General features: G+C 38.6%; 1 protein-coding gene across 3 annotated transcripts in view; it reads left to right on the top strand.

The window, feature by feature from the left end:
• grid2 (glutamate receptor, ionotropic, delta 2) overlaps positions 1 to 26,875 on the top strand; it is a 559,974-nt gene that overhangs the window by 418,400 nt on the left and 114,699 nt on the right. For all 3 annotated transcript variants that reach the window (XM_075467787.1, XM_075467788.1, XM_075467790.1), the window contains exons 9-11: positions 7,431 to 7,532; positions 12,016 to 12,213; positions 17,539 to 17,851. In XM_075467787.1, the coding sequence (XP_075323902.1) occupies positions 7,431 to 7,532; positions 12,016 to 12,213; positions 17,539 to 17,851 (613 nt within the window). The remainder of the gene's footprint in view (positions 1 to 7,430; positions 7,533 to 12,015; positions 12,214 to 17,538; positions 17,852 to 26,875) is intronic.

Genomic DNA, 26,875 nt, shown 5'->3' with positions numbered 1-26,875 from the left:
TATATGTCTTTTTTAAGCCTATTCATACAAATATTTATCTGTCTTTTATGTCTTTTTTTTCTTTTGTCCCAACACATTCTGATGGTGCCGCTCAAAAAGATAATTGTCTGTAAATGCAAAAATCTATGCGCGGTCTGATAACCATCTCCGACGAATATTTATTTCTCTGCGCAATAATGCTGCACCTTCATCCACGGGGTCGTTGTCAAAAGGACATGTTCGTGAAAAAAGTTGCCTCCCACTGTACCTAATGGACTTCTAGAAGTAGAAGAACTCGCTCTGCTGATGAATGAATGAGGAAATCAAATGGCGTGTGTGGCTGAAAGAGGGCGGAGACAGAAAGAAACTCAAGGTTTCTTGAGTAAAACCTGGTCCCGACCAGGTTAGGTTCAGAGAGTCTGTTACTACAGTAACTGACCGTGAGGTTAAGTTACCTCTCTTTGTGAAACAGGCTAGAGTTACCCCTCTTTCTCGGGGTTGAGTTACCTCCCTTTGTGAAACGGAAAACTCAGGGTTTCCCTCATTTCAGGGTTAACCAACTCAGAGTTTTCACTAAACCTGCTACGTGAAACGGACCTCTGGACTAAGACAGAGGGAAAGCTTGGTACACAAGTTGTTTGGAGAGTTTATGGACAACCGCGTTGGTCCATGTCTGGGGAGGGTAAGCATTGGAGAAGAGAGGGAAACAGCTCTGCAGCTTGTCTGTTTGCTCCTGGCTATGGTTTCCTTACCGCAATTGCAAGCATTTGAGCATTTTGTAGCCACTAGAGAGGGTTACAGAGCTACAGAGGCTGGAAGCAACACACCCGTGTTGGGCAGGTGAAACAAGGTTAGGACAGATGGTTCATGAATTTGGCAAACAGTCCTACAGTACATTCTGAGCTGAAGGTGATGAATGATCATTTAAACTATACTAAGTACTCTACACCAACAGTTCAGTATTGTTTTTTGCATTAAAAAGCTTACATGAAGTCACTCCTTTCTATGGTAGAGCTCACAATGTAACGAGGGAGGAGGTGTTGAATTAACTAATGAAACCATTGCTCTGCTCCAATTTCATGAGGAGCTGGGCTCCTGTCCACCAGCAGTAATGTAAGACAACATTTCTTAAACTTGTATTTGTACTTTGTGTGCATATTGACTTTGTTGCAGCTGCTAATTGCTGTCAGCGCTTACACTTTCATACACTTTCTTTTGTCACCTTGACTGTTTTGAATTGCTTTGCGTAGGAATCAAAGTAAAAGCTGCAGTTTGTTGAACAGTGAACTTTGATGTGTGTCCCCTTGGGAGACTAGGCAATAGATGTATGGAATATCAAAGCATCCCTTAGTGATTCTGAGATACCATCAAGGCTGAAGAACCTCTGTCTGTGTTCATATACAGGATGTGGTTTGTATTCATCTTATTAGAAGTGTGTATGTGGAAAGGTGGGTGATTTCTGTAGAGTGAAAGGTCTTGTAGTAACTGTAAAATTACTCTTTTGGCCCCCACACAGCACTGGTCGATGGTCCAATTACTTTTAAATGTGTGTAGTTACACATCCCGACGTCTGTGTGCGTGTTTCTGTGTGTGTGTGCTGTATGAGTTTGGTGAGGATGAGGGTAGGAGGGTTACTACAGTGTTTCTCCGTTTTTTAACTGTTATAGTATTTTAGGTTGTTTATCAGGTCGCCATTGCCCAACGGTGCTGTAGTACACACAAAGTGTGTTTGCACGTACACATTTACATGAGCTTACGCGCATCCAGTGGACAAAAATATGTTTTCACGCTCACACTGTGAATTTCTTAAATGCAGTCCTCAAAATCTAAATTGTAAAGTAAATTCTCACGCTTTTTATTTGGGTTGGGTTTGGTCTACAGGGACTTATAATTACTTTTTCTAATTTCTCTACTACAACTTCTTTGTTGTACTGCTGATATGTTGATCAAAACACCTCCTATCCCGTCTGTAAAATCACACTCCCTGCCACTGTGAATGATATGATCAAATCATCTTGTATTTCCATGTTGCTTTCTTGTTCTCATGTATCCAGCACTTGATGGCATCAAAATGAAATATTCAAAGCACAAACATGGTGGCTTTGTTGACGTAGACTAGAAATGAACTGAATAACATTTTAAATGGTGTCATGCAGCTTTAAATTATTTATTCAGCAGAACACGAGAAAACAAATTCTGTAGATTTTAGAACTTCAATGAGCAACTGTCTGATAGACAGGCGTGTGTTGCATTTACATGTTTTTAACTTAAAGAGTTGCCTCTTTTTTTATCACAACATGCCAAATCCCATGACACTGCTACCTCGTATATGAAAGACCACCTTTTTTTCCCCATCTCACTGTTTTTCTCCCATGTTTTTTTTTTTTTTCTATATATATTTTTTGGTCTTTTTTATGCCTTTAATGATAGGACAGTTGGAGAGAGACAGGAAGCAGGGGGCAGAGAGAAGGGGGAGACATGCAGCAAAGGGCCGCTTGGTGCGAGACTTGAACCGGGGCCAGCTGCAGCGAGGACTGTAGCCTCTGTACATGGGGCGGCTGCTTAACCCACTACGCCACCGACCGCCCCTTCTCCCATGTTTGATATGTTTAGGAGTCACATATCTGGTACTTTTGCTTAGAGTTCTTCAATCATTTATTTTCATTGGATCTGATCTCAAATTACCAAATACAATGCAATGAAAACTGTGTTAAGAAAAGATACATCGAAATACATTCACAGAGACTTAACAGGCGGCAGTAAAGGCTGGAAAATGGGGATAATGTTATCGAAATAGAAAGCTGCTAATGTCAGTATTTTGAAGCTTGAGTTCACACTCTCTGGGTTGAGGCACAGAGGGTGCAAATGCACATTTATTTCATTCTGTCTGGGAGTGGAATGAGCCCTTATCTGGAGCTGTTAAGATAAGCAGAAGCATTGGGCCAATATGCTAGCCCGGCTGCTGATGGAGCTCCTTACTCATATGTGTCCACAAACACAAAAAATGCAAGGCGGCCTTTACCTGTCTCTGTCATATTTAAAGCCAAAATATTGTACACAGTTTATTGAAATTCAGTTTGGTTAAAATATTACAAGAGCTCTTACATTTTGTTAGATTTATTTTCCCATGGCTGTCTTCAATTTCCTCTTTGAATTGCAGACAGGAAATTGAAGACAGTACCAACTCATTGTAATAAGCACTGTATGTGGAAGTTTAACAAAACATATATTGTTATCGGATGAATATATTTAAAGAAAGAATGCTTTGCCTCTAACTATAGTTAATGGCAGAATTGTTATCAGTAATATGAGTAATTTGTTAGGTCATTGTTCACTAATTGTATAAAAGATGACATTCAATGAATGTCAATGAATGAATGAAATGAAGAGTCATGTGCCAAAGCCAAGCTTTGAATTGTTCTATTTGCATTGATTGTTCAACGCACTTGAACTTCAAAGAGAAGTTTATTACTTTGGATAATGTCTTACTTTATCTCTCTCATCTCCAAAAGTTGGGTATTAGAAATAAAAAAAAATGCAGGAGCTAGAAATGAGTGATTTAGTCACTGAATCATAACATGCAACAACTACAATGAGCTGCAGCCGATCTCCGAGGCATAATTTGTGTGATTGAACTGTCACTTTTTCCAAAAAACAAGTTTAAATTGATTAGAAACAAACACTCAGTTCTTCAAATGTATTCAAATCCTGCTATGTGAATGGTGGTTGCATTTTTACGAGCCTCTTAGCTCTCTTTGGTGAGTAGCAAGCTAACAGGTGAGTCCCCTGTATGTTGTTGTAGTAAAGTTAGACAGCTGCTTAGTACAAAGTCAACAAACTACCTTATCTTTGTTCAAATGGTGTGGAAATCAAAATAGACTGCTTCTAAGATTATTGGATGCCACAAATATCCTCATAGATATCTTTGCTCAGAAGTTACCTACATTCTTGTAGCAACATATCAAATGCAACATTGGTGACATTAGCTTATTTTACCAAGAGGGTACCTGGGAATTTATTATGCCAAGCTGCTACAAGACCACCTTCTGCTAAATCATGAAGTGAACTACTACTAATGGTCTGATAAATCTGTCGGAAGACCATTTTTTTTTAATTCAGAGATGATAATGACATTTAGAATTGAGTTCATTTTTTTTTCTGCAATATAATTTCTGCTCTGAGTGGCGAGGTATTCTGTTAATTTCACAGTGTGAATGAGGTATTCAGCAGCTCAACAAAAGCTAAAATAGATGTTTACACATTGAATGATAGACACCAACATAATAATCAAAGCAGTCTTTTAAAAAGTATGTCCTTCACTACTCAGTCCTGAAGAATCAATATTAAGTACCTTCCTTCAAGGTAAAGTAACAATAAAAGTATTACGGTACACGCAGTACAGGGACCACAAATAAAATAAAATAAATATTGTTTGGATTTTGGAATTCTTTTATCCCCATTAAATCCAAGCCTGTACATTCACAATGACCTTAACACATAAAGTTTGATGCGTGCTGAGAACGGCTTAACAGCTCTGTGCAGGTCAGTATTACAGTGGCAGGTGTTCTTACTAAGGCTCACTTATTTCCGTTTGACTGTTGATTAAATTCCCCCATGGATTTGACCTTAAAAGGCCACACTATCCAGAGGCAAACACCAGATCCATTTGCATTTGTCATGTTTACACTTTTACCTAAGAAGACACTTGCTCTAGTAACTAAATTAATGTATAACAGATACTTCTCGCAGATACACTGGGCTGCACAATGTTAGGAGACGTGAAATATCATTGTTAAATATTGCAATGATATGACTGATGATATCTATACAGATATTTAAATATAAGTATTGCAGCTCAAATGGCATTGGACAAGCAATGTTACATTCCACATACCAAATGCCATATGTGGTGAGTGATATGATTGTAAGCTTCCTTGTCCTATTGGCTTTTTATGGAGTCGCACCACATGTATTACATTGATTATACACTGTCACATTTCCACAAGTACTTAGAGCAGCTGCTATGTAGTAATTTCACCTTTTATAATGTCTCTGCTCATCTCTGCTCACCACATATCACAATCTTGTTTGCCTGCTGTGTGTCCCCTATACCTCGTAGTATTTCCTTCTGTGCCTCTCTTTTGTTGCCTTTTCATGTGTCCAGTCCGTTGCTCACATCAGCTCCCTTTCCCAGATTTGTAAGTAAATGTCAGCTCGATGTCAACACACAAATATGAGCTACATGCAGCACATGTGTAAAGAGGAGGGTGTACTCACACATTCCCGTGTTGCGATTAAGGGCTGTGATGACATGGCGACTGTGGCGAAAAGAGAACTGGAGGTTTTATTTTTTTTCATTTATCTTTTTCTTTCCTGTATTTCTCATTACATGTGTACAGATAGATTAGAGATACCGATGTAACCGCAGGTTATGAAATAGGGAAAGGACATGCTCCACATCTCCCCCTACAGGCTAAAACAAGGATAGCATGTAGTATAATTTGTCTGCCTTTCTCTGTGTGACTTTCTTAAAGGCAGATAAACAATCCATGTATTTTTAGATTTTACTATTTGAAATCACTACAGTGTAAAGATAAGGAGAACAACACTGTAAGAAACAGCAATAAGTTAGACCCTCTCAGGTTTTTTCACTAACTTTCTTCATGCAGATGATGGGCGAAGATGTGCTGTAACTCACCAGACTCCCTGTATTTATGAGAATGATTAAGATTAAAGCCCTAAGTGGAGTTAGATTGTCAATCAAAAATGTCTTTGGATTCCTTAGTAATCATGACTGCCCTAATCTGGCTGTGTATTAGCTTGTTTTCAACTTACTTTTATTAAATCCGAACATTTCAAGTCTGGTATTGCCAATAATTGTTTATGAGAATTAAGCTCAAGCTGACTTTGGGAAGAGCTTCTCTAGAAGTAATTTTCAATTTACCAATAAGAATTCTAGATGTTGTCAAAACCTACAGTAAACTGGTGGGAGAGGAATTTTAGGTGGGAATAAAGTAAGACCAGCATCTGCAGAGAAATGAGAGGAACAAAACTAGTGAAGATGAAATGTTGAGAGCTACAATGGAGCAGGTGACCTTTAAAATACTCATATTATGCAGTACACTTTATTAACAAGTTAATGTAAGTCTCACATGTCCTCAGAATGTGGATATATACCCCTGGTTTTGTACCGTTCAAACGAGCTGTTTCAGTGTTCAATGTTTTGGTGTGTAGAAGTCTTCACCAGCTGGGGGCATCGTGCTCAGCAGTGCACTGTACCCATCAGTGTCTCATTTTGACATCGTAATGGACTGCAAAACCAGAACAGCTAATTCAGCAACACTAATTACGACCAACAGAGAAAAACAGAAATGAGGGAATGATCTCTTGTTACATATTGTAGATCTCTAGATACGCTGCAGACTTAAAAAAAACACTAAGTTATGGATTTTTCACAATATGTCCCATTTAAATAAACATCTGATTTATTTACCATTATCCAGTGGCCCTTGGTCAACACTTGTAAGACAATATAATTTTTGACCAAGGGCCATAATCAATGGATTATTGAAATATTACAGGGTTCTGGTGAAAATCTGCTCCTGACTCACAATAGTCAGCACCAACTCTTGGCTTCTTTTCTGTCAGAAATACTTCAGAAAGGCAATAAAACGTTACCTAAATCGAACGACATCAAATAAAAATGCTCTCTGTTTATGTGAATGATTTGACTTTTCAGATTAAGTTGCTAATGAATAATTATAATGGTGGATCAAAAATTCAATCCAGAGAATGTTTCATTTGAGGGGGTTGATGGAGGGAACGACTTGAAAGATATGCAGTTACACGGGTTCATCAGTACTTTTCTATGCCCAACTCTCCTAGTTGTTTAGGTTTTGTACTTAACTTTTCTTCTGGATGGATTTTTTGTCCACGAATTAAACTTAATTTTTTTAAATCTTTTTAACAAGAATAACATTTTTGCCACTTTTAACATGCCAAAAAACACCTGTACCTATAAAGGAGGTTATGGTCGATAGCCTTCCACGGATCGCCTTTCAACTTCACTGTCATTTGTCAGTTAATTAAGGTTTAAGTATTGAAAATATGTAGGTTAGCGGTTGAAAAATCACATGGTTGTGTTTGAGAATAAAAACTAAAAAAATTTCAAAACACATGTTAAGCTTTAGAAATTACAAACTTTTTTTACTTGGTTTGGGGGCAGCAATCATATCACGTGCATGCTGCATAATGAATAGTGAGAAGTTTTTGCTGGTAGTTACAGTACACATCATTATAAGGTTACCGTCCATTATATTTCCAGCTCTACGCTTGTAGCCATTTTTTTTTACCTTTGATATGTTTTACGGTAAATTCCAACCTGGTGTCTAAGATTTCAACAAATCTAACTGTTGGACGTCTCTCTGTCTGTTTGTGCATGCACACTGCAGCTGGCCACATGGGATCCAGTTCATGGATTGAATGGCACCCTGACAGACAGGAAATTGGAAAATAACATGAGAGGAGTTGTGCTACGAGTCGTCACTGTTCTGGTGAGTATGTAATGAGTGTGTAAATCTGAGCACATGCACATTCTTTTTAAATTCTATTCACATACAAAAAGATCCATTTCACCTGTTTGGCAACTTGTTGGTTACCCCGAAGAATGAAAATGGACTGTCTTACCCATGCTATCAAGTCAGACATCAAACTTTTGCTCCATTGCATATTTGTCCATCTGATTAGCTAGTTTCCAGCCATTCATCTCTGTCTCTGTCGAGATGCAGCAAGAGTCATATTGAGAGCTTAAACAATGGAATGAAAGTGGCAGACAAACATTTATGAGAGAAAATGTTGAGTGGAATCAAGGAAAGATTAAATCATAGCAAGGAGAGCTTACAAATATACCAAACCATTATTTTTTCATTAGTTTCCAATGAAGATATTTGATAGCTAGATGACAATTGAAGCCTTTATGACGGTGAGATCTCCTGCTCATCAGCTGTCTCTCTCGCCTGCAGCATCGATTTGAATACATCCCATGAGTGCTTTAAAGATTCACTGCTGTGCATTTTTCATATCCTGTCTTTGAAGTGAGAAACAGACAAAAATGCTAGACATCTTTGTGGCTATCCCTCTTCCCTCTCTAGTTTATTTTGAGGTCTTTGATTTTCATCATTCTTCAAGGAAAGACAAAGTTTATGGCTCGTGATTCTGAATATCGCCTCTCTCTGTGCTTTCCCCATCTTTAAGCTTTAGTGATGGTAAAAGGTGTCCTGTTGTGCACATCTATGTATTGTGTTGCATTGCTTCAGCACCCTTTATTTTACGTAGTTCTTGCTTTTCAAATACATGTACACACGTGTTACATTAGACGATTGATGTGGTCCTGAAGAGAGGAATAGATAGAAACCATCTGAAATGGCCAAGGTGCTGCCTAGATCCAATGTGTTCCATTAATTTGTTGATGGTTGGAGGGAACCTGCTGATTGTGTGTCAGCGTGCATGCATGATGTGAATCTTTCTTAATGGGCTTATGCAAGAGATTTTTATGTGTTGCCTTGGGTGTTTCTGTCTTTAGTATACCTTAAAGACCTTATAGACTTATAGACTGTGAGGTACAGTGGTCTCAGATAGCACTATTAAGAACTGCTGCTCTTGTGCGGAAACACACAGAAGGAAACCGGTGGCAACGTGTGTGAATTCGTGCATATATCAACTTAAAAAATGCATTCAGTCTATTTTCTAAGAGTGTTCAATAGTTATTGATTAGTTAATCAGTAATTTGTCATACCACTACCCGGGCTACTGGTTTTAAATCAGTGCTATTGATTAGCTGGCACTGTGTTGAATGTTAAATGGATGTTGCACATAGCTACGTCACTATAATTATTTTCAGAGCCTACCAAAGGATCTATGGAAGCTATTCGACACAGGAACTTTTTTTTTTTTTTTTTTTTTTTGCAAGAATCCCCCCCCCCATAACATGTTTCACCAATTGGAGGAGAGATGAAGAAAACAAATATGGCCCGCCATCTACAATAATAAAAAAGTTAAAGATTTTACATTTCAGTCTCAGTCTGTCTATTGTTTATGGATTCATATGCTTCATCTTTATGTAAGAGAGACGGGGGGAATTTAATTTTCACAATAATGTAAAATCTAATCTTTTGGAGAGACTGCAAAGGCTTTTCAAAATATGTTTTACATCAATTCCAAAGACTAAGCCACAGAGTGATATCGAAGTGCGAAACGTGTTGCAAGTCACCAAATGATTCTGTCAGTCCCAGCATCCCTTAAGAGGCCTCTTCAAATGCCATTACTTAGTCTTTGTGTAAAATTGCTGTTCTTCCTCCAAGTCATATCTCCAGAAACACCCGAGCAGCACTGAGACCACATGTAGTACTTCCACTCAAGAGCAGACAGGATGAACCTTTGCCAAAAGAATTAGTGAGGAAGAAAATTATCACTGTAGATGAGAGTTAGACTTAGGAACAATATCAGAACACCAAAGCAAAGATGGGGAGCAGGAGGAGAGGGATTACAGGATATTGTGGTCTTGGAGATATTATTGCAGGGATAACAAGTTGGAAGACGTGTAGCCTTGATGGATTGATAAATCAGGGGAGAACAATGAGATTTTCTAGACATTCATTTAGAGGAAGCTGGAGAGAATAAGGTGCAGAAGGATACCGAAAGTGTATTTTATCGGTGGTGAGAAGCAGGAAAAGGAAAGAGACTGAAAAATAACAACAGAGAAAGAAAAGAAGTGGGAGACAAAGATTAGTGTCACAAAGCATCAGGATGGAAACCATCGAGTGAGGATCGATCAAGTCTAGAAGCTTAAAGCCAAACCAAACTGTGAGCTGTGGGAAATGCTCAGATGTTTATATGACTCAGTGCTTCTCAAAAGTTAAGACTGGATCAACTCTTTAAACCCGATTTCATAAATCATTGAGTATTTTTCTAGAGCTGCATGGCTAATTTCTTTAAAAAAATGGCTCGTCCGGATTGTTCCAGTGAGGTTATTTTTCTCCAACAGCCACCAACTAAAAAAAAACAAGAAAAAAAAAAAAACTAGCAGCCATCCAGCAAGTGTATTCATCTTGTCAGCTTCAGGAAAAGTCTATGTTTTAGTCCATAGGGAAGTGAAGGAAAGAACTGCCAGGTATTGTACAAAAAACCTGAGAAGATACCCGTCTCAAACAACCTTCACTCTCACAAAAGAAAAGTGAGGTAAGCTAAAGCCGTGGGTTGCTTTTGAGTCACTAAAGGACCATGAGGAGCTTTTATATATTGTGTCACCCCTCGTCCTTCACCTACAGTGCACAATAATCAAATGAGATGTCATGAAATGTTTTCAAACATCCCTACATCCTCAAATTCTCTTGTGCAGTCTTTCTTTTTTTTCATTGCTTTGTTTGTCACATGTAGAGCTTCCATGCTAGTTCAGATTATTATATGCATCTATTGACAAACAGAGCCTGTGTACATGGAATCATTGGAGTTGGAGGGCAATGATATTGAATACTCCAGGTAAACAGCAAACAGATGAGCAGAAGTTGCTTCTTTTTTTCCTTAATCGTCAAATCTGTTCTCTTTCAACGCTTCGTAAACATAGAGAATTCCCCTGGTTTCATTGAACGTAATCTAAATTATTCATAAAGGCTGCTAAATATTTTGTGGATTAAAAAATATTTCCTCTTTTTGTATATCCTGGCAAAATAATTGATGATAAAACCTTGATATTTAAGATTTCAATACCGAAGAGGCATGACTTATTTTGAAAAATAACATCCAGTGTGGATATACATACAAAGTGTGCAGTGTTTAAACTATCATGGTCTTATGACCTTGTTTCCTTCCCAATATTATTTTGGTTGAAAAGACTTAAAATACTCAAACAGAGAGACAATAAGTAGTACTTACAGGGTTACTCTGTATGTATGGTTGCATATGTTAGTGGGTGTTCCTTCCTCAACTGATGGATACTTGTGGAGAGAGATTTGGCATGCATGTCCTCTCACTGCCTAATAGCTTATTGAGCTGCCACAGCTAGCAAGGATTAGAAACTGCCAAGTGAATGCCTTGCATATTTTGTGTCTGTGTGCATGTGTCTGTGTCCGTATGTGAGTGTGTGTGCACTTTAAATGCAGCCAATGTCCAGTCAATAATACTCAAGCCCTCATAAATCTGAAAGACGTATAGGCCTACAAGGTTTCACTTATCAATAGAGATTTATTAAAGAAGAGAGAAACGGTTGGTGGATAGCCGAGGGAAAAAAAACTCAATCTGGTGTTAAATACATAGAGTTAAAATGGTTTGTGTTTTTCATGGTTTTCTCTTGCGTTTTTGTTTCCTTTTAAAAATGAGCTCCTTTTTTTCCACTTAATTACCCAAAAGTGTCAACATTGTTGGATGTCATTTAACGTGAACCGTAAACTGCCCCTTGCATGTCACGGTGATATTGATAAACAAGTCATCCCAACGGTATTCAGAAATGAGGTATGAAATAAACAAATCTGCTGAATTGCATGGTGCCATTATTGATTTTTAACATTATACTTAAATAGAAAATATTTAATGGGTTAGAATTTAAATAAGTAATTAAATTTGGTTTCCGCAGTGAATAAAAAGAATGCTGAGTGAGGAAGTTTAGGAGCCCAGCCAAAACAAAAGGGCAGGGGATTTGTCTCGATCTTCCCTTGATGTGCTTTAAAAACTGCTGTGCTAAGAATTTAAACAGGTGCGGAGATATTAGAAATAATGTTGCTGTATCTCTCATCATACTTTTGTCAACATGTCAATCATAGGCAAAAATGACCTCTTTCTGTTATTCATTTTTCTTTCTTTCTCACTTACTTTTTTGTTTGGTATATGGGATTTTTTTTTTCCAGACATGCTGTTAAGAATGACCGAGCACATGTTTCTGATAATGCATTGGTCATTTGAGTCGTGAGGAATTCAATGCAGAATTAACTATTGAATGGTTACTGAACTGACTTATTGACAGACTGATTGATTGTTACATTCCAGGAGGAGCCCTTCGTAATGGTGTCAGAGAATGTGCTGGGGAAACCAAAGAAGTACCAGGGCTTTTCCATCGATGTCCTGGATGCTCTGTCCAACTACCTTGGCTTTAAATATGAGATCTATGTGGCTCCAGACCACAAATATGGCAGCTTGCAGCCAGATGGTCAGTGGAATGGACTGATGGGTGAATTAGTCTTCAAGGTGAGAACCGTATCCACAAGTATGTTGTATGTACTTGCTGCTGGTGTTGTTGCTGCTTGTGTGTTTTTTTTTTTTTTTGTTTTTTTTTTGTATCTCTGCCTTTCTACTCGCAGGTTCTCTTGCTGGTTCTCTGCCTCGTTTGCCCACATAGGCCGTAGGATGTTTTCTGTTTGGTTTCCACAGATATAGCACCTATTTGTCTGGTTTTGTCTTGTTTTTTTTATTGTCTTCTCCGATAATTTCTTTCTATCTCTGTCTTTTTTCTCTTTCTTTTTCTTTACTCTCCCATTTCCCCTGTCCCCCTGTCAGGTTCGGCACTATTATATGTAAAATATTGAAACAAAAATAAATTAATAAGTACTTGGGAATTAAGGGGAGCTTAAGCTTCCCTTGGCAAAGAAAATGTGTTTGGCATAACACGGTATTCAGATTACAATTATTCTACCATGATGCTGGACAGGATAATGTAGAAAAAAAGACTTTGAAAAAAAAAGTCTTTAAGGTGAGAGAAGGTCATAATATCATATTTCATCACAGCATAATAACAGGTACACTCAAACACTAATGGGTGTACACAAACATACACACGCAATATGTATAACAAGGAGTATTGCATAACTTATAACTTGTGAAAATAATGAGTTTTTGCCACTTGTTTATCCACACACCACCAATACACAAGTAGAAGCAGCATTCATGCAGGCGAACACATGTCACAGATATCACTTGCTTAGTAGGACAAACCTCTCTCAGGTTCAGTCATACCTTTTTTCTGGCAATCATCAAGAGCAAATATTTGAATGAGAGTGCCATCTTTAATTAAAGCATGAGGTCATGAAATGGAATAGAGAACTTGCCTCAAATATTATGGGATACTTCATATTGATGAAAACAGCTTTTGAATTATTTGACTAACCTGAAATATTTTCTAATGTCTGATGCACTAATTATTTGAAGACACTTGAATTGCCTCAGTGGAAAGAGTTATGAAGCCATGAGCTCCTCAAAGAGGAAAATTCCTTTCCAAGGCAGTAAATGGGCTTGGTTTCAAATTAAATCCTGTAATTTTCAGAGACATTGTTAGCCACAGGTCTGCTAAAATACCTTAAAAATGTATCAATTTTATCTGCTAAGTAAAATGTTGTGTAACAAACTGCTCCAAACTGGATTGCCCAGATTTTTGATAGCAAAACAGTTTTCCTTTTGTCTTTTTTATTATTTTAGAGGTAGTAACCAAGGAGACACTAAACTTATTCAACAATATTGAATATTGAGTTCCTGTGCTGGTTCCTATGCTCACTGTTTATCCTAAAAGCTAGTGACACAACTGTTGCAAGAAGAAAATGTTAATCCCTTTTCTTACTGTTTAAAACCATGGATAACTCACTCTAATGTGTGGCTTTTGTGTGCAACAACAAAGTGCTTAAAGTAAATACCATTCAGGTCCATATCTGATGACTTTGCACTAGTGATGCATTTAAATTGTATCCAACTCTGATTGAAATTTATGGGAAACCAACATCCAGATGCACATGTTGATTTTTGCTTCTACTTGTTTTACAGTTTTGCTGCTGTTACCAAGTAGGAAATAAACTGCATAATCTGAGCTGTGGCCTCTTGGTTATGTTCGTGCTTGTTGTCAGTGCCATACTGTAGCTATGGTCTGCAGCGGACATGCCGAAGTCTAAATGGACAAAGATTAGTTAAATAAGTACAATAGTATATCCAGTGCAGCTGGTAGAGCAGTGCTTTTTATTTGTGCTTCTTTGCTATTTATTGCTTTTAGTGCATCATGCTCTTTGTTATGAAATCATTCAGTCAACTCATTGCTTAAAAAAATACTATAGCGTAAAAAAATATATAACTAGCCTATTAATCTCAGAAAGTCATGACTGTCAGAAATTGTCATCCAACACTGCCTGCAAGAACCAGTGCAGTGCCATGCCTTAGAGGCTTTAAAGGCATAGAGGTTGTTCTGTGAGTACACAGTAGCCCTCAAGGCATTGAGAGTAAACACGTTACTACTGGCAGTGGGAATGATTTTAACAGGCTTATGTTAGAGGGTGTACACATGCTGAAGAAAATTTGATTCTTTAGATGTGAAACCAACATTGGATAGCTTGTGATTTTAGAAGGCCTTTATTTTGTTAAAATTCTTATTGATTTGTTATTAGATTTTGGGTTTTAATGAGTTTTATGAATGAAATTATTCTTGTGTTCCCCAAATCCTCCCAAAATATTGCACACTTGCACCTAAAATACCTGGTTCAACAGCAAAAGTTAGTCACTGTCCCATATCCTAACTCGTGATTTGACCTTTACTTTTTTATTTTTTCCTGCTAACAAACAGTCAGAGACAAACAAACCATGCTTATCATGTAATGCCTTTGACAAATGCCAAATAGATTTCACATAAAAAACTGCCATGACACAAAATTTCCTTTGAACCTGTAGTGGTAAAAGCATATTTACATATTTAGCACCTCAAAGCCCAATTGACTTGCCATAGATACAAAGGTGGTCTGTAATAAGCATGTCTTACCACATATACATGTATAAATGTGTTCATATATGCATCTTTCCTTTGGCCCTTTGATGTCTTCCTAGAATTCTTTCAAACTGCTGCCCTATTTTGTTTGTTAACCATAGGTCATAATTGTTTTTTTCTTTTTTTCAGTCATCAGAAGTTCTTTTCTTCTGAAGTTTTCTGCACCCCTCAGTTCATTATTTTCTTTTGGCTGTGTGTCAGACTTGAGCAATTATTAAAGGAGTTTTCTCCTACCCTGGACCTTGAATACTTCTTTGTGTTCAGAATTTGCACCCACCCCCAACAGCTCACAAAATTATAAAGAAACGCTTTTAGCACAATGCATATTTTATGTGCACACAGACAAGCTCAAGGTGTAAATAAACTGAACATGCAAATAATTTTGTGTTCCCCATCAGTCAGCAACAGGGTTTATCTCTCCAAAAACCCAAATCAGATAATAATTACCCTGAGTGCTCTCCATAAGTTTCCAAATTTACTGACAACATATGTCAGCGTGGCAGGTTTTTTTTGCTCACACATCCAAACACACACTTGCATGTATACCGTTGTGCCTTCTCAACCAACAAGCCTCCAGCCAGGCTTTTCCTCATATTCTTTATATGTAGTGTAAGTGACGCTTTCTGCTATATATCATCATGCGGTCCAATACATGAGTGGGGATGTTCAAAAGAGACATCACCAAGAATGTAATATCAGACACACAAATCTGTGCACCTCCTAGATTGACTAGAAAGAAAAGCCTATGCCACACATATGTATACTTTAATGCTTTGAATTTTACAACAACTCAATTGAACTTTGGAAGGTAAAGGACAATTCAAAGACAACTGCACAAGTTTCCATCAAGTGTTGCATCCATCAAGAAGATGCAAGAGTGGCTATAGAATCAGATTATGAAAGGGAGTAGTCATCAGGCCACCTTCTCTCATGGGTGACATCAAGCTGAGCAAGACACTGACCCACTCATCTACCTCACAAGGATAAGTAGCAAGGATTTTGATGTCATTCGGATGATATGGTTGCTGCCAAATTATATCAAAAAGAGCACAAGATCACGACTGAAGGGACTGAACTAGCAGATGGCAACATACCAACTGAAGGGACATCTACAAATACCTCAGGGTCCCACAGGCAAAAGGCAACCATGAAGAAGCCACAAGGAAGTAAGCCACAATCGAGTACCTACAAAGAGTAAGGCAGGTGCTTAAGAGTCCGCTGTTTGGGAAGGAAAAAGTCAGAGCCATCAACATGTATGCCCTGCTAGTTATTAGTTATCCCGCTGATGTAATAACCTGGCCAAAAGAGGAGATTGAAGCCACTAATATCAAGACAAGAAATCTCACTATGCATGGAGGGTTTCACTCAAAATCCAGCACCCTGAGACTGTACACTAAGCGACACAGTGAGGGAGACTGGGGGCTGGTGAGTGTCAGATCCACTATCCAAGATGAAACAAAAATGATCCAGGAATGCTTTGGGAAGCTGGCCCCCAGTGATGAACTACAAAGTGAATGTCTCAAGCAGCTTAAACCAAGCAAGAGAGAGGGCAAAAAACGAACCATGGCGGAACAATAAGCCTTGAAGCAGCATGGACCACCAACTGACTGAAGAAGTAGCTGAAATCAAGAAGTCCCATCAGTGGCCAGAAAAGGCTGGTCTGAAAGACAGCACACAGGCACTAATCATGGCAGCACAAAAGCAGGCCCTGGGCATAAGTCTGTGTGTGTGTGTGATGAGAAAGTATTTTTTTTACGAGTGTACCATTTCTGTATGTGCAGTCGCTGTGGGAGCTCAGCATTTGCCTACCAATTCGCTTATCTTGTTAAAATAGTTTTCAGCAACTGACAAAATCTCATTATGGAACATTTGTAAAATGCACCCTCTCTGTCATGACTATAGATTTCAAACACAAGCACATCCCCACATCTGCACCTTAAATCCCTGTTATGGGCTTCAGCTGCGAGCAAAGCACCGGGGACTGACAACATTTTAATTAGCCATCATTGTTCCTGCATTTAAGCTGAGCTCAGCCTATTTTTCTTTGCTGACATACTCACTGACATATATATATATTTTTTTTTTACTTATTCTTCACACATAAATAATTAAAGTAGTGTTTTGTTTCCTCCTAAAATTCTTAGTTGCAAGTGATGAGAAAGTGTGTAAGTGCTTGTTGAGGAATATCAGCACAAAAGAGGATCAGTGGATTCATGAATGGATGATTCAAAGGTTACATATGAAAGGACGGTTAGTCTGCCATCCAAGTGAACTTAAAAGGAAGAATTAGTATACTCAGGTATATCACAGAAACAGTAGTATTCTCTTCCTCCAGCTTACTTTTGGTTATTTGTCTTCTTTCCAACCTCAGTTTGATCTTTTACCTTCAATCACAGATTTTACATTTTTGAAAATGAGTGTCTATTTAAGTAGGAATATTTTGTTGGCACTTGGAGAGCCAACAAAACAATTGAAATTAGTCTCGCTTTCTTAATTTCCACTGCTTAATATATCAAAAGTGTATACACATATTTAAAGTTGTTCACATGTGACACTTAATCAAAACATTCACTTTGAAAAAATTGATATTCATCAGCCACAAAAAACTTTATGAGAAACTGTTGTGAGAAAGCAAAAATTTTGTTTATCTGGTCGTCATAGTTTATTTATTTTCTGAATATTTAAAGCATTGTTGTAGATAATATAGCAGGGCTTAACCCATCTCTGTTTACAAAAGACTTTTCTCAAACTTTTTTGTTTTTCTCTGCCTGTTGTAGCGAGCTGATGTGGGACTCTCTGCTTTGACCATCACGCCTGAGCGGGAGAGCGTTGTAGACTTCACCACACGCTACATGGATTATTCAGTGGGCGTTCTGCTGCGCAAGGCCGAGCGGACTGTGGACATGTTTGCCTGTCTGGCACCTTTCGACTTGTCGCTGTGGGCGTGCATTGCAGGCACTGTGCTTCTCGTTGGCATCCTGGTGTACTTGCTCAACTGGCTCAACCCACCACGGCTACCGATGGGATCTGTGTCGTCAACCACGCTGTACAATTCCATGTGGTTTGTGTATGGCTCCTTTGTACAACAAGGTAAGTGAGAAATGGGAGATCTATAATAATCCTCACTTGTGCAACATTTATCTTCGGGTTTATTTTATTATCCTAATTGATACAGATAACATCACAATAATAGTTCATTGTGAACTTGTAATTCCTAGGAAGTGTTTAAGTTTACTTGTCACGTGACTTCCTGTGTGACAGTGTGAAATCGAGTTATAAAATGATGAGATTAGCAGTAGGATTAATATTTTTCTTTATAGTGAATACATTTTACTGCACCATACAACCATAATCTTCTGACTAGCTATCTGTTTTGCTCATGAGGGATGGATTTTTGCAATGGGATATTCTGTAAGCAAGTTCCACCTCAGAGGTAATAAAACTGACAAATAACGGAAGGGGTTATGGAGCATTGGGGAAAACACAGGGATTACCAAGGTAATCCAGAGTCGAAATTGTGTCCTCTGGGTGTTATAAGTGTGAATAGATCTTTTAAGTTTTAACACAATAATCAGGTCAGAGCTAGATAAAGGAGATATTTGGTTCCTCAAGATTGAGAGGAGGATAATGGCCTCTCACGAATATGACCAAAGATTTTCCAGAATCCATCACGCTGTTTTTTAGGTGTCCTGATCAGACAATTTACAACTGGAGAAGGATTTAAAAATCAGAGATCTGTTTTCAATGCTTGTTTGGGTATGGGGCTGTGGGGGAGACATTTAAATGTGTAATGTTTTACCATGGGTTTTATCTAGTATCCTTTCCTCAGCATGTTTGAGAAACATTTAGAATGTTCTTACCTTTATGCTCATTCTTGTGTCTGTGTCTAAATAAGTGCTAGTTTTCATTAAGCACACAGTGCACTTGTTGTCATGCTCTAGGCCATGCAATAGTTAAGTTTTCAAGCTACATTAATTATGCAAATTTGAGGAGGAATGATTTTGTTTCTAACGCTTGCTCTGAAACATATCATGCCCTGAATAAGCAACTGATGAGCATTTCAACGTTTGGTAAATAATCCTCCATCTTTTGCGGCAGCTAATGGTAGTAATGATGGTGACGATGATACATGCTAATTGCTATTTGATATTCACAATCATCTTTCATTTTAGCTGTAATTAACATTTTTGTCGTGACATCATTAGACAGAAAAAAAAACAGCAGGGGAGAAAGGATCCAATTCTTGAAGAGTGCGTTTGTGCTTTGTATATCTCGGGTAGCACTTTAATAAGAAGCATCCTTTAATCCCGTTAATTGTTGTGGGGACAATTAACAGAATGGATTTCTAGAAGTGAAATCACAGGTGGGGCACTGATGCTGACAATGGCGTTATCATCTTGACTAACTGTAAGATGTGTTGATACTCAAATATACAGTCCTGTGACAAGGAAAAACCCGTGTATGACGTTGTTCAAAAGCTACAATCAATATCCCCTGAATCTCCGTCCTTTATATTGGGCGATTTTAATCACGTCTCTCTTAAGAAGACTATTCCGAACTTTTATCAATACGTAACTTGCCCCACCAGACGGGAAAATACTCTTGACCAATGTTACGGATCATAGAAGGAGGCATACAAGTCAGTCCCACTAGCCCCTTTGGGCCGTGGAGACCACAACCTTGTGTATCTCATGCCCACATATAGAACCGTCCTAAAGAGGGAAAAAGTCTATACAAAGGAAATAAAAGACTGGAATGAAGATTTTGTGCAGTGTCTAAAGGCGTGCTATGACTGTACTGATTGGGATATGTTTACAGAAGCTTGTGGTGAAGACCTGGATCAATTAGTGGATGTAACATGCTCTTATGTAGCATTTTGCAGAGACATGATTATTCCTTGCAAAAGGGTGAAAATATATGCAAATAACAAGCCATGGGTCACAAAATCAGCCTGTGAAAGCCTGTATAAAGGCTAAAAAACATGTTTTCAAACATGGGACTCCTTCAGAACTGTATACAGCCACCAAGGACTTGAAAGTCGAAATCCTTAGAGCTAAAAGTAACTACAAAACAATGTTGGAAAATAAAATGGTTGCTAACAATTTGGGTTCAGCCTGGTCAAGTATGAAATCTATTGCAGGTATTAGTAACTCAAAGAATGTAAACACTATCATTTTAGAAGATTTTGAATCATAATATCTGTGGTAGATTGCTTAAGTGCTGTTCTAAGGAATTGTGTACAGTTTTTCACTATATTTTTAATAAGTCTTTACAAAACCAACATGTCCCAAAATGTTGGAAAGATGCAATAATTGTTCCTGTTCCTAAGATAAGGTGTCCCAAAGTCCACAATGATTTTATGCCTATTGCTCTGACCTCGCTGGTCATGAAAACATTTGAAAAATTGGTAAGGAATTTTATTTTAATGAAGACCCAGGCTGATCTTGACCCATTCCAGTTTGCATATCGGCCATACAGGGGTGTTGAGGATGCAACTGTATCCTTAATGAATGCTTTTAAAACATTTAGAAGGCAAGAGAGCACATGCCCAACTATTATTTATTGACTTCTCCTCTGCATTTAATACTATTCAGCCCCATGTTTTAATAGAAAGACTTTTGGAGCAATTTCACCTGAGCAGGAACCTTCTGGGCTGGGTGCTACATTTTTTAACTGACAGGACACAAAGAGTGCGGGTCAATGGAGTGCTGTCTGACCAGACTTTTACCTCCACTGGCTCCCCTCAAGGTTGTGTTCTGTCCCCTCTTTTGTTTATTCTTTACACCAACATGTGTCGCAGTAGCAGGGAGGACCGATATATTCTTAAGTATGCAGATGACTCTGTTATTGTCAGTCTGCTAAAGGACAATGAGACAGGTCATGGTCCAATTGTCCAGGAGTTTGTAGATTGGTGTGAGCAGTTCTTTCTACAACTGAACATCTCAAAAACAAAAAACATGCATGTTGACTTCCAGAGACACATCACTGATAAGGAACCAATTACCATAAAAGGTCAGGCAGTGGAATGCGTAGACAATTATAAATATCTTGGGACCATTATCGACAGTAGACTCACCTTTGTGGCACACTGTGAATCTGTATATAAAAAGGCAAACCAGCGCCTACACTGCCTAAGGAAGCTGTCATCCTTCCATATTGACAAAAAACTGCTAACCATGTTTTACAGATGTTTTATAGAGTCTTTACTTTCTTTTAGCCTTGTGTCCTGGTTCAGCAACCTACCCCTAAAAAATTAAAACTCCCTGAATCAGATTGTGAAGTGGGCTAGTAAATTAATTGGAGAATCACAGCTCAACATGGAATCTCTTCACAATAGGCAGTTACAGAGACTAGTGGGTCCATTTTAAATGATGCATCCCACCCACTATATGGTGAATTCCAGCCTCTCCCCTCAGGTCGTAGGTTCCTAATGCCTGCCTGCAAAACCAAGAGGTATAGATGCAGTTTTATCCCCTCTGCTATTAAAACACTGAACAGTCCTACTTTTAGGGTTTTAGCCGTGTTTTTATAGATCTATTTATATATTTATTTGTCTATTTATTACTCTTTTCTATATCCTTGTTTGGAGCACTTGTCTGCTTGTCATGTTCTGTTTTTGTTGTCCTTGTTTTGCTTTGTTATTGTCCTTTGTCACTGTCATTAGTATTGTGTTGTTTGTGCAAGCTTTTATTGTTACTGATGTCAGTACTGTGTTGTCTGTCTGCAGGTAAAAGTAGCAAAAGCTTACACAACCAAATCTACCTTCGGGTATAAATAAAGTCACCTCACCTCACCTCATTCAAAACAGTTACCAATCATCTCAAGAGTGGAGATCCCAGCAAGGTCACACCAAGGTTAGAGTGCACAGTGGTTTGAGAAATCACAAAAAAAAAACAAGGCACTACAGGTCAGTCTCTACTAGTCCCATTGAGCATATGTGGTAAAGTTTATGACAGTAGGATTAGAAAAAAGTACGACTTGTTTGGAATGGTTGCCACTTCGCTGTATAACGGACATAGTAGCATGATTGCAAAGTTGCCTCTGAAACAAACCACAACATTGTCTTTTGAATAGACACAACCAAAGTAGAGATGCTTGGTCATAATGCACAGCACCACATTTGTAGGGATGTCGAAATTTAAAAAAAGTCTTGACCGACCACTGAGCCTCATTAGTCGATTAAAGTCGGTCAACGAAAATTCTATAAGTGCCATTTATGATATCTGTGTCCCGTCGCGCGTCTTTCTCTGCCCCGTGGAACAAGTTATGCCCCCATTTTAGAATGGTTAAGCTCCCATCACACAATCAATGTTAGTTCGTGCCCTTGGTATTATACATTTTCCCCAATCATTGACCACTAGTTCTAGGCGTACTTGTGGAGGAATAAGGGTTTTGGGTAGGAAAATAATTGCTGTGCCTGCGCAGACACACACAGCCACACAGTACGCGCAACGGCGCCCTTCCAGTCACGGTACTTTTTAAACACGAATCAAACGTGGCACCGAACTCGGGCTGTTAAAAGTCCACGTTACAAAGTCACAAACAGAGAACGGTGCATTTGGCGGTGTTACAGGAAAGTAGGTTAACCAATGACTTCGTTAAAAAAAAAATTACCAAATGCCAACAGCCTCTGTGGCGTAGCCTATGCTGCACAAAATCCTTTGCAATAAGTTCCTGTCGTCATGCCATTTAAGTACAGATGAATATATCACAACAAGTAGGCTAAGTTAGTCTTGTGTCTTTTGCCATTACAGTGTTACAATTATCATTATGTCGTAGTCCACACGCAGCCACTAACAAGCTGGCAGTGAAGGTTGTCACAATATTGCCGTCAGGATACCAATGCAAATGTATCCTGACGGTGTAAGAGAGGACCTCTGAGGAGGGCGCTACGTGAGCTCTGCTGCGGTTGTTCTTCCATCGTGGGATGGCTCATGCTCACATAACATTTCTAAAGATATAGTGAGTTTTTTTTTTTGTTTGTTTGTTTTTTAAACCGACGACAGAAAAATTCTAACAGGACGACGTTGATTCGGTCAACCATCGGTCATACGGTCATCAGTTAACATCCCTACACATTTGGCAAAAACAAACAAACACAGCATTTCAACACAAAAACACCTCATCCCAACTGTTGAGCACAGTGGTTTAGGGATGGTGATTTGGGCTTTTTTTTTTGCTGCCACAGGACCTGGACGACTTGAGATTACCTTGAATTCCTCTGTGTACCAAAGTACTGTAGAGTCAAAAGTAAGGCCATCTATTGGACAGATTAAGTTTTGCTGAAATTGGGTCATGCAAAAGGACAGTGATTCCAAGTACACCAGCAACAACTACAGCAGAATTGCTAAAAAAAAGATGCAAATGTTATAATGGCCGAGTTAAAGATCAGACCTCAAAAAGATTGAAATGTTGTTTTGGGACCTTAACAGAGCTGTGCCTGAATGAATACTTGCAAACCTAAATTAACAGAGGCAATGTTGTGAAGAAGAGAGGGCCAGACTTTTCATACAGAAAATGATCACCTGAAGTTATTGCCAATGAAGTTGGTTCTTCAAGCTAATATATTCTAAATCATTTTGTCTTTACTTTTGTTGAATAAATTATGACACAATGTATGCCACGCCATGCGATGTGTTGTTCATCTGAGGTTACATGTGCCTAATTGTAAGACCTAGTAAGGACCAAATAGTTTTTATTCTTACTTTTCTTTTAATTATAGTCTGATATAAAAAAAATGTGGAGTTGAATTAGGGTGTACTTTAATTTTCACATGTACATTCAGGAATTCTCTCACAACAACTTTAAAGCATCTCAGACCTTTGTGCTTAACCCTGATACCTGTAGGGAAAATTGAATGAGACCCAAAGACAGCCAGAGCAAGAGGGAGCTGAAGATAAGTGATAAAGGCGGATAGTCAAACATGACACCAGAATTTTGCTGTTGGCTTGATCGCTTTCAGGCAGAAAGAGAAAGACGAAGGTGCAGAGGGATTACACTATTTCTTTCTACCGTTTTCCTTTCTCCCTTTCATTTTTTACTTCACTTTTTCTGCTTTTCATCTTTTTTTGAGTCCCTTTGCCCTTGTCCTTGTGTCTGCCTTCCTCCATTTATTCCTCCTTCTTCCCTTTTCTCCTCATGTGTGCCTTTTTCAAATTCTGTTCTTTTCACCTGCTTGTCAGAGTCACCAGGGCACCAGCGAAGTGACTTGTTTGTGTACTACCTCTCCCAAAGGTCTCTTATCCGAGCACGTGTATATTGAAGTTGTGGTGAGGAAAATGTCTGTACTCCATAAACTATTTCTAATTGGTCTCACAGAGAGTGAGATGAAGGCGGAATAAAAGAAAGGCACAAGAGGGATTGCAACCTCACCAAATCATCTGGTTACTTCTTTGCCTTTCTTAACTGCTAGTTCAAAGGCCTTGTGGAAAAAATGGGATTTTTGTTTTATGAACAATACTACCAAATCTCCCGGAAAAAAACCCCCACATAATCAAAGAAAATCATTGACAGAAAAAAATGTAATCAATGTTTGGAAGACATAGTTTGAAGATTTTCAGCAAGTGTGAGGAAAAAAAGGCTTACTTGTATATTAACTACAGCTTAGTAATTGTGACTCAACATTAATATTGGCAGGATGCTGTGTGGTTGACTCAAAGTCTTTGAAAAAGAAAAAGGAAAATGAGTTAATTCGTACAACTCTAACTTCACAGCAGGCCATCAGGTAAAGGGTTTAAAAGTTGAATATACAACACACTCAGCCGGCACAAGGTCAGACACCACATCAGCTACCGTGACAAAAAGCTCTTCAAACTTTCAAGAGCAATAAACTCTGATGAATTCACATGATGAATAAGATATAGAAAATGCAGATTTTCCTGACAGGTAGGTGCTTTTCTGAATACCATCTGGCATTATGTAAAAGTATGCAGTGGATGTGGCTGATTGGAGGGGAGGACATCAGCTCTGGATGAAACATAATCCTTGTCTTGGTTGCGTTCCTGAAAGAATGCTCCATCAGTCCATATTCAAATGAAATTTTAGTCTCCAAAGGCAGTGCAAGTTCCTGTAAAATCAGCAATATATAGCAGATGATCACACAAGAAAGACAACTATGGATAGCATGAAGTAAGTATTCAATGCACAGGAGAGGATATAGGAGAGAGATTCCTGAGGATATTAATTTTCATCTTCAGTTCTGTTTCTTTTTTGTCCCTTGCTGAGCTGGGAGGTCATTCCAATATTTATCAGAGTGAGGGAGATGGAGTGTCAAGGCTGGCATGAATGATTACCAGGTCATATTACTGTCACACCAGGTCACAAGGAAGAAAAGCAGGCAACATTAGCAGAGTGCAATACATTGACCAGCTAATATGCAGGGCCTGGACAGACCATGGCCTTGAAGATGTGCACTCATATGCAGTTCTGCATACCAGGTTTTGGATTTGAAATGAGGGAGAGTAGGAGGCAAATTAGTTGCAAGAAGTCAGGAAGAAGGAAAACAAGAAAGCCTTGAGCAGTATGAAGGACTTTTAGGGTGCATGCTCAGAAGATATGTTCCAACTACTTACCCCGAGTTTCAACAAGTTGAGCAGAAATGCTTATACGGAAGCTATATTCACTGTTTTAGGTTATTGTATATGATCTGCTTCAAAAATAGTAAAAAAAAAAAAAAAATAGTAAAAAAAAAAAAAAAACATTGGAAGATGGACACACTGACCCATAACACCAAAATAAAAAGTGCTATTTAGCGCTGGAAATGATGAGGATCTAATTACAATTTGTAAAGTAGATTGAACAAAGAGTAATGCAGTTAGTGGAGACAGAATACAATTCCAAGTCAATGCAGTAATCGTACAACTAATTGTGATCCATTTTATCTGAAGAAAACCACAGTGTGCCACTAGAAAAAACAAATCTGAGGAGAAAGATAGGCAGATGACACACCAGGAAGCCAAGAAATAAAACAATACAAAGAATTCCACATAGTTATTTTACAGCGCACAAACAGGACACTAAAATACCACTACTTTGTTTTTTATCTAGTTTATTATTTTTTATGTTATGTCATCAATAATATTACTGATCATATTGCCGTAACATTTCTCTTTGTTGTTCTGTGGCTTGAAGCCTGTATAGTGGTGGATAAATTCACTCATGACTTCAGTAAATCAGTGTGGGTGGGTGGTCTTTTCTCAGGATCTATTACTAATAAATTACAGGTATTTACTGTTATTTGTTCACTGATGGCATTAAGTGTTAATTTGCATGAAAATGATCTAAATCTGACTGTTGAAGTAAGTTGATTGTATCTCACGACAATTGCACGTTACAAACTGCTCACAGCAGTTCTTTACCATGTAAAGGCAGTGGAGTGAATATGAAGCAGCTCCGGAAAGAAAGACTTTGTGAGAGAACAGTTTCCAAGAGTTGAGGGTGTCTTCAGTGTGCTCCACGGCCAGAGAGCACATGTGATTGTACATCTTAAAACCCACAATTCTCCTCAGGGCTGTACAGTGCGAGCGTTTGCTCGCATATTGCGCCTAAAATTTGATTGTGCGAGGGGGGAAAAAAAAAACGGTCGCAAATGTGCGAGTATGTATTTCAACCCTTTCATTCGCATTTTGCTCCTAAAATAAATATACCATATAGAGAAAACCATTCCCACATCTGTACAGATCGACAAGAGTCTACTTGATATTTCCTTTTTTTATCATTAAATGTTACCGAGCAGGGAAATGTAGACCCTCTGATCTCTGTCTCTGGTCTGTTTCAAATTCGCTTTTCTTCGAGTTCAGCGGAGCTCTTTGTTTTAGCTAGCGACACGTTAGCCGCTTCCGGAGGACAACCTTCACACAGGGAAGACGAGTTTCGGTGTTGGCTCGGGTTTGGGTGGGGAGGGGGATTCTGCTCGTTTCTATTAACTAACACAGCTGTAAGACTTTAATGCTGGAAGGATCTGTGCGGTTGTTAGTCCGACGCGTTTGTGTGGGGAGAAACGTCCGCCAACTGAGAGAAAAGTGAGTTTTTTTGTGCTGAAGGTGTGTAGCAGTTAGTGCTCTGTCACCAGGCAGAGCTGAAGGTGAAGCCATGTCGTGCTGCTCTCTACCTGCT

This window comes from Odontesthes bonariensis, chromosome 6 (assembly GCF_027942865.1).
Source record: "Odontesthes bonariensis isolate fOdoBon6 chromosome 6, fOdoBon6.hap1, whole genome shotgun sequence".
NCBI classification, from domain to species: domain Eukaryota; kingdom Metazoa; phylum Chordata; class Actinopteri; order Atheriniformes; family Atherinopsidae; genus Odontesthes; species Odontesthes bonariensis.
The sequence above is the reverse complement of the archived record's forward strand: the minus strand, read 5'-3'. Positions and strand labels throughout refer to the sequence as shown.